The sequence below is a fragment of the Myxine glutinosa genome, chromosome 7 (assembly GCF_964187855.1).
Source record: "Myxine glutinosa chromosome 7, kmMyxGlut1.1, whole genome shotgun sequence".
Classification (NCBI taxonomy): Eukaryota; Metazoa; Chordata; class Myxini; order Myxiniformes; family Myxinidae; genus Myxine; species Myxine glutinosa.
In genome coordinates, this window is record NC_136267.1 from 83,834,661 (window position 1) to 83,842,588 (window position 7,928).

General features: G+C 49.1%; 1 protein-coding gene across 2 annotated transcripts in view; it reads right to left on the reverse strand.

The window, feature by feature from the left end:
- The window catches only part of LOC137431362 (ubiquitin-conjugating enzyme E2 E2), a 148,881-nt gene extending 143,597 nt beyond the window's left edge, over positions 1-5,284 (reverse strand). For both annotated transcript variants that reach the window (XM_068122608.1, XM_068122607.1), the window contains exon 1: positions 5,119-5,284. In XM_068122608.1, coding sequence (XP_067978709.1) covers positions 5,119-5,269 — 151 coding nt within the window. In that variant the 5' untranslated portion in view covers positions 5,270-5,284. The remainder of the gene's footprint in view (positions 1-5,118) is intronic.
- Between the last annotated feature and the right edge of the window lie 2,644 nt (positions 5,285-7,928).

A 7,928-nucleotide genomic window follows, 5' to 3' on the forward strand; every position in this document is an offset into this window, starting at 1 on the left:
CTTCCGAGGTCGGCAAATTGAGTACCAGCTTGCTGGGATGAATGATCCCGGTGTGTACCCCGATTTAGAATAGGTACACCGTATCCATGCGATCGTAAGAGGCGAAGAAGGGTTGGCGCCAGGAAGGGCATCCGGCCATAAAAACATTGCCTCAAACAGGGAACCATGATCGTCATGGGACCCGCAAGGCTACCCTCTGCTCTCGCGGGGAAAAAAATGGCCTTAAAACGCTCATTCTTTTCATTTATAGTACACCCCTTTTTGAAGAACAACTATTTCATCTTGGGATCTGTGGCAAGTCCCGTCTCGTCACAGGCGAAGACCCTTTGACATTTGTCTATCATATTGAGTTGGTTGCTTCTTCGATAAATAATGTGCCCAACGCTTCTCAAATGCACGCATGAAATCTTCTAGCACTAAATCTTTGAATGGGTTCTGGATTCCTTGACAATGACAATGTATGAATTATGCAACAATTGGCTTCAAGGCCCATTGAGCTTTAGCCCATCAAAGTTCTCCACAGTATTACAATGTGGAGACAAGGTACTCCTCATCTTGGAGTTTCAGAACTGTCAGATGCCCGACTCAACCCTGTTGCTACCCATCTTGGAAATCCTTGATCCAGTGAGTCAATGGCATGTGATCCAATCCTTTTTCCAATGCCAGACTACAAACTGAAGGGCGTATTCCCATCGAGAAATATATGCTCACATCATCCTGCAACAATTGTCTTTCTTCCTCACGTTTTGCTAGAGGCTTTTTTGAAGCATAATTGCATACCATTTTGATCTGAGGAAGCAAAATCAAAAGTTACCAAATTACAAAAAACAGTAATAGTAGTAGTAATAGTAGTAGTAAATAAAAAAAGATAATTAATAGCAACAGCATAGCCAATCATTCAGCTGTGTTTTCATGCAATTTGTTAATATATATACACTATAGAGAGCCGTTGGTCTGTGTCGCCATTTTTCTCAGAGATGGCTGAACAGATCTTCGTCAAACTCTGAGGTTCATCAGTCAGTGCTTTAAGCTCAACAAAAAAAAAGGAGAAAAAAAAGATTGTGTATATATATATATATATATATATATATATATATATATATGTATGTATATATATATATATATATATATATATATATATATATATATATATATATACAGTATATATATATGAGCAGGTTGCCTCATTTGCATTAAATAAATAATCGGAAGAAATTAAATAAGTAGTGGACGTAGCTTCAAGACGGTCAATCTTTCATTTTCGACAAATATATATATATACATATAGTAGTCCGTTTAAGATTATATCAAGTAAATAAACTATGAAACAGAGAAGAAACAAAAGCTAGCCAGACCAAGATGGGACGGAAGAATTGGGGGACTGAGATTAACAAACTAACAAATGGGGGGTGGGGGGGGGGCGGAGAGGGAGGGGAGACAGACTTAAATGGGAGGGGGCTCAGACACACATCAGGGGGGCGGTTGGGGGGGGGGGAAATGGTGCACATGGCGGGGGGGGGAGGGAGGAGAGGTGGGGGAGGAGAGGGAGGAGAGGGAGGAGAAAGGCGGTAGTGCATGGCGGGTCAGGGTACGTGGCACACATGCCGGGGGGGGGTGGGGGGGAGAGGACAGTAGCACACGGTGGGTGGGGGAAGGGGTGGTCAATGGATATACTTTGAGGAAAACAAAAATAAAATCAAAGATATGCTATCAACATGGGTTTCTATATAAATACTAGTTACAATGACTGATTGAATGACAATCCACATCTTCAGCTTTGCTCTGCTGATCACCAAAGAGAGACAAATGAGACATGGATGAAAAAAAATAATCAAATTCAGACTATTTAAATGATCCCATTCTTGAGCGTTCATGTAACGAATGTGTCAGACCAAAGAGATGTTTGGTTATCATGCACAAGCCATAAAATCTCTTAACAACCCAAGATTCCAGGTGGAATAACCACCCATTCTGCCATTCACACAGATTATGTATGAAGTGAACCACACAAAACATCAATCAAAGGCAAGAATAAAACTGCAAGCGTGTGACATGAAAAGCACAGTTTAAAAACTGTACAATACTCATCCATCCAGCAGATGATTACAAGGTAGTAAGAGCATGAATGACACATGAAATTGACGAAATCTGGCTTTGAAAAACAATTGACACTCATCCATTATGAATTAGCAACTGCTAATGTGCCAATCGAATTGATCCTCCAGTAAAAATTGAGATAAAGGCCAAATGCTGCCACCTCCGAGTACACTTACAATGGTCAATGCTGCTGCAACAACACCCAACAAACAAACTGGGTCCTGTCTGCTTCCTCTTTGTAAAGCATCCCCGTGGATCGAGCAAGCACGACAGGCGGCACAAACATAATGACCAATCCAAAAGGGTACATATTAGCGTCAGGGGGAGAGGGGAAGGGGGTGTCATGCGGCGGGGCCACAACACAGAGCACAGACTCGGCCCGCCACGGGCCAGGGGTCAGACTCGGCCCGCCACGGGCCAGGGGTCAGACTCGGCCCGCCACGGGCCAGGGGTCAGACTCGGCCCGCCACGGGCCAGGGGTCAGACTCGGCCCGCCACGGGCCAGGGGTCAGACTCGGCCCGCCACGGGCCAGGGGTCAGACTCGGCCCGCCACGGGCCAGGGGTCAGACTCGGCCCGCCACGGGCCAGGGGTCAGACTCGGCCCGCCACGGGCCAGGGGTCAGACTCGGCCCGCCACGGGCCAGGGGTCAGACTCGGCCCGCCACGGGCCAGGGGTCAGACTCGGCCCGCCACGGGCCAGGGGTCAGACTCGGCCCGCCACGGGCCAGGGGTCAGACTCGGCCCGCCACGGGCCAGGGGTCAGACTCGGCCCGCCACGGGCCAGGGGTCAGACTCGGCCCGCCACGGGCCAGGGGTCAGACTCGGCCCGCCACGGGCCAGGGGTCAGACTCGGCCCGCCACGGGCCAGGGGTCAGACTCGGCCCGTCACGGGCCAGAGGTCAGACTCGGCCCGTCACGGGCCAGAGGTCAGACTCGGCCCGTCACGGGCCAGATGTCAGACTCGGCCCGTCACGGGCCAGATGTCAGACTCGGCCCGTCACGGATCAGATGTCAGATATCAGACTCGGCCCGTCACGGGCCAGATGTCAGACTCGGCCCGTCACGGATCAGATGTCAGATATCAGACTCGGCCCGTCACGGATCAGATGTCAGATGTCAGACTCGGCCCGTCACGGATCAGATCAGATGTCAGACTCTGCCCGTCACGGATCAGATGTCAGACTCGGCCCGTCACGGATCAGATGTCAGACTCGGCCCGTCACGGATCAGATGTCAGATGTCAGACTCGGCCTGTCACGGATCAGATGTCAGATGTCAGACTCGGCCTGTCACGGATCAGATGTCAGACTCTGCCCGTCACGGATCAGATGTCAGACTCGGCCCGTCACGGATCAGATCAGATGTCAGATGTCAGACTCTGCCCGTCACGGATCAGATGTCAGACTCGGCCCGTCACGGATCAGATCAGATGTCAGATGTCAGACTCTGCCCGTCACGGATCAGATGTCAGACTCGGCCCGTCACGGATCAGATGTCAGACTCGGCCCGTCACGGATCAGATGTCAGATGTCAGACTCGGCCTGTCACGGATCAGATGTCAGATGTCAGACTCGGCCTGTCACGGATCAGATGTCAGACTCTGCCCGTCACGGATCAGATGTCAGACTCGGCCTGTCACGGATCAGATGTCAGATGTCAGACTCGGCCTGTCACGGATCAGATGTCAGATGTCAGACTCGGCCTGTCACGGATCAGATGTCAGACTCTGCCCGTCACGGATCAGATGTCAGACTCGGCCTGTCACGGATCAGATGTCAGATGTCAGACTCGGCCTGTCACGGATCAGATGTCAGATGTCAGACTCGGCCTGTCACGGATCAGATGTCAGACTCTGCCCGTCACGGATCAGATGTCAGACTCGGCCTGTCACGGATCAGATGTCAGATGTCAGACTCGGCCTGTCAGGGATCAGATGTCAGACTCGGCCTGTCACGGATCAGATGTCAGATGTCAGACTCGGCCTGTCACGGATCAGATGTCAGATGTCAGACTCGGCCTGTCAAGGATCAGATGTCATATGTCAGACTCGGCCTGTCACGGATCAGATGTCAGATGTCAGACTCGGCCCGTCACGGATCAGATGTCAGAATCGGCCCGTCAGGGATCAGATGTCAGACTCGGCCCGTCAGGGATCAGATGTCAGACTCGGCCCGTCAGGGATCAGATGTCAGACTCGGCCCGTCAGGGATCAGATGTCAGACTCGGCCCGTCAGGGATCAGATGTCAGACTCGGCCCGTCAGGGATCAGATGTCAGACTCGGCCCGTCAGGGATCAGATGTCAGACTCGGCCCGTCAGGGATCAGATGTCAGACTCGGCCCGTCAGGGATCAGATGTCAGACTCGGCCCGTCAGGGATCAGATGTCAGACTCGGCCTGTCACGGACCAGATGTCAGACTCGGCCTGTCACGGACCAGATGTCAGACTCGGCCTGTCACGGACCAGATGTCAGACTCGGCCTGTCACGGACCAGATGTCAGACTCGGCCTGTCACGGACCAGATGTCAGACTCGGCCCGTCACGGACCAGATGTCAGACTCGGCCTGTCACGGACCAGATGTCAGACTCGGCCTGTCACGGACCAGATGTCAGACTCGGCCTGTCACGGATCAGATGTCAGACTCGGCCTGTCACGGATCAGATGTCAGACTCGGCCTGTCACGGATCAGATGTCAGACTCGGCCTGTCACGGATCAGATGTCAGATTCGATCTGTCACGGTTCAAAAGGTCAGACCCGGTCAGTTACGATACAGTTCAAAGCTCAGTACACAGATCGAACGATCTCACCACAATTGTTTTTTTAAGAAGCCAAGTTCTGCAGCTGCTGCTGCACTCGGCAACCAAGGGGTTAATGTGGCCGGGACTAATGGCCCCTCTGCCGGAGCAAACAAAGACCGGGGAGAATTTATCACATTTTAGCGGGACTTTCTGGGCGTTAGCTCGGACAAGATGGCTCAGTCAGAGATTAGTTAGCCCGAAGAAGCGATTGATATACTCACCCAGGCAGAGTAATGCCGTGAAGACACTAAATGAACGAGAAGTCAAGCGCGTTACCCGAACCTCCCGCACGAGTGAGCCAACAGCGAAGGCTGGCTCAACGAATGTCTTCTTCTTCTTCCTCTTCTTCCTAATAGAGCTCTTCTTCTTCATTTATTACGATTCTTCCTCCTCCTAGCTGTAATTCTTTCCATTTTCATTTGCAAGTAAACTCGCATCAACGTTCATTCCTTTTCTGGCGATTTTTTTTCACGTGATACGTGAAGTATTATGAATATCATACCGTGTTTCTGTTGATCGAACAAACGAAATGCTTCAAGAAACACTGAGCGGTGTATACGAAACCAAATTATATACCAATTTCTGCGGCTTTATGAACCATGTGTAAGACTATGTAAGACTATATGAACGATGTGTAAGAGCATCAACGGAGATGGGATGAGATCAATTAAATAAATAAATAATTGCGTTATGATAAACTTACTTGATTGCCAAAAGGCATGAAAAGGAGCATTATTAAAGACAGCAAATCGTCGAACAGCGAAGAAGTCGATATTATTTATATTACACGTAAATTATATATTTATTTATCTTTGGTGCGATTCCAACCTTCTTGTGGGATCGATCGGGTGGTCGTTTTTGGCCCGGCTTTCACGAACCGGCTGGCCAGGCCTGACTTAAGATAAAAGGTGGCAAAAATTTGGAGTTGAGCCAGGATGTTGGTTGGACTCGTTGGAGATACTCCCTAACCCTAACCCCAACCCTAACAGCCTTAACAACCCTAATCTTAACCCTAACAACCCCAATCCTAACCCTAACAACCTTAACCCTAACCCTAACAACCCTAATCCTAACCCTAACAACTTAACAACCCTAACCCTAACCCTAACAACTCTAATCCTAACCCTAACAACTTTAACAACCCTAACCCTAACCCTAACAACCCTAATCCTAACCCTAACAACCTTAACAATCCCAACCCTAACAAACTTAACAACCCTAACCCTAACCCTAACAACCCTAATCCTAACCCTAACAACCTTAAAAACCCCAACCCTAACCCTAACAACCCTAATCCTAACCCTAACAACCCTAATCCTAACTACCCTAATGATTCTTCCCATCCAACTTGACAGAGCTTGAACAAATCTGCGAGAAAGAATGGGAGAAATTCCCCAAATCCAGATGTGCAAAGCTGATACAGACATGCCAAAGAAGACTCAAAACTATAATCACTGCCAAAGACACTTTGACGAATTATTGACTCAGGGGGCTGAATACTTGTATAAATGAGTCTGATCCTCAACCTTGTGATTAACAACCTAACCCTAATTAACATTTGATTAACAACCCTAATCCTAACCCTAACAACCCTAACCCTAACCCTAACAACCCCAACCCTAATCCTAAGTTCATAACCCAAACAACCTTAACAACCCTAACCCTAACCTTAACCTTAACCCTAACCCGAACCCAAACCCAAACCCAAACCCAAACTCAAACTCAAACTCAATCTCAAACTCAAACTCAAACCCAAACCCAAACCCAAACCCACCTGGCAGCTGGCCCCTCCCATCGTGAAAACCACGTGGTATCTTTGTCGTCTATCAACTTATACGAGCTGCAGACGGGCATCCAATTCTCCATCCATCCAACAGACGGCGCAATGTAATTGATGTCTCGCCCTGGATGTGAAATGCAGTGCAGAAGAAGCTGAAGAAAAAGAAGAAACTGGGGCCGTCGCTATTTTCCTAGAATTTAATAACTGGCATCGAGAAGAAACCAGTGTGTACACTGGATTCGAATAAGTACACCATATCCCTGCATGTCGTAAGAGGCGACTAAGAGGGTTGGCGTCAGGAAGGGCATCCGGCCATAAAAACATTGCCTCAAAAAGAGAACCATGACAATTACAACTACATATGGGCAGGGTACAGCCAAAAGTGGAGATCGGTTTCTGAGGTTTGGGACATGGAATGTAGGGACAATGACAGGGAGATCAGGAGAAGTGGTGGAAGTATTGGTCAGAAGAAGAGTGGACATATGTTGTGTGCAAGAGACGAGATGGAAGGGAAGTGGTGTGAGAATGGTGAAGGGTAGGCAGGGACAGAAATACAAGTTTGTGTGGCAAGGGTGCCTGAAGGGCGTGAATGGTGTTGGTGTCCTGTTTTCTGAGGAGTTTGTAGACAGTGTGGTGAGTGTGACTAGAGTGAGTGATAGGTTGATGATGGTGAAAATGATGATTGGAAAGCTCTTGGTGAACGTCATCTCGTGATATGCTCCGCAGGTTGGTCGGAGCGATGAAGAGAAGGACAAGTTCTGGTGTGCGATAGAGAAGCTGATGGAAAACGTGAAAGATGAGGAAGTTGTTGTGGTAGGAGGAGACCTAAATGGACATGTGGGAAGGAGTATGGATGGTTTTGAGGGAGTTCATGGGGGTTACGGATATGGTGTGAGAAATGGAGAAGGTGAAAGGATTTTGGAGTTTGCTGATGGAGCTGATTTGTTGATTTGTAATACTCAGTTCCAGAAAGAGGATAATAAGCTTGTTACATACACGTCAGGTGGGTCGACGACAACCGTTGACTACCTGACGGTGTGTAGGCGAGATAGGGGGCACCTCCGGGACACAAAGGTGATCCCGGGGGAGGAGGCTGTTTCACAGCACCACTTGGTTGTCTGCGACATAAGGGTGAAAGGTGCGAGGAGAGCTCGGCGGGTGAAGTACCAACCGAGAATTTAGGTGTGGAGGTTGAAAGAGGTGACAGTAAGGGAGGCATTAAAAGAGAGGCTGAGTAGGGTAGAGGCTGAT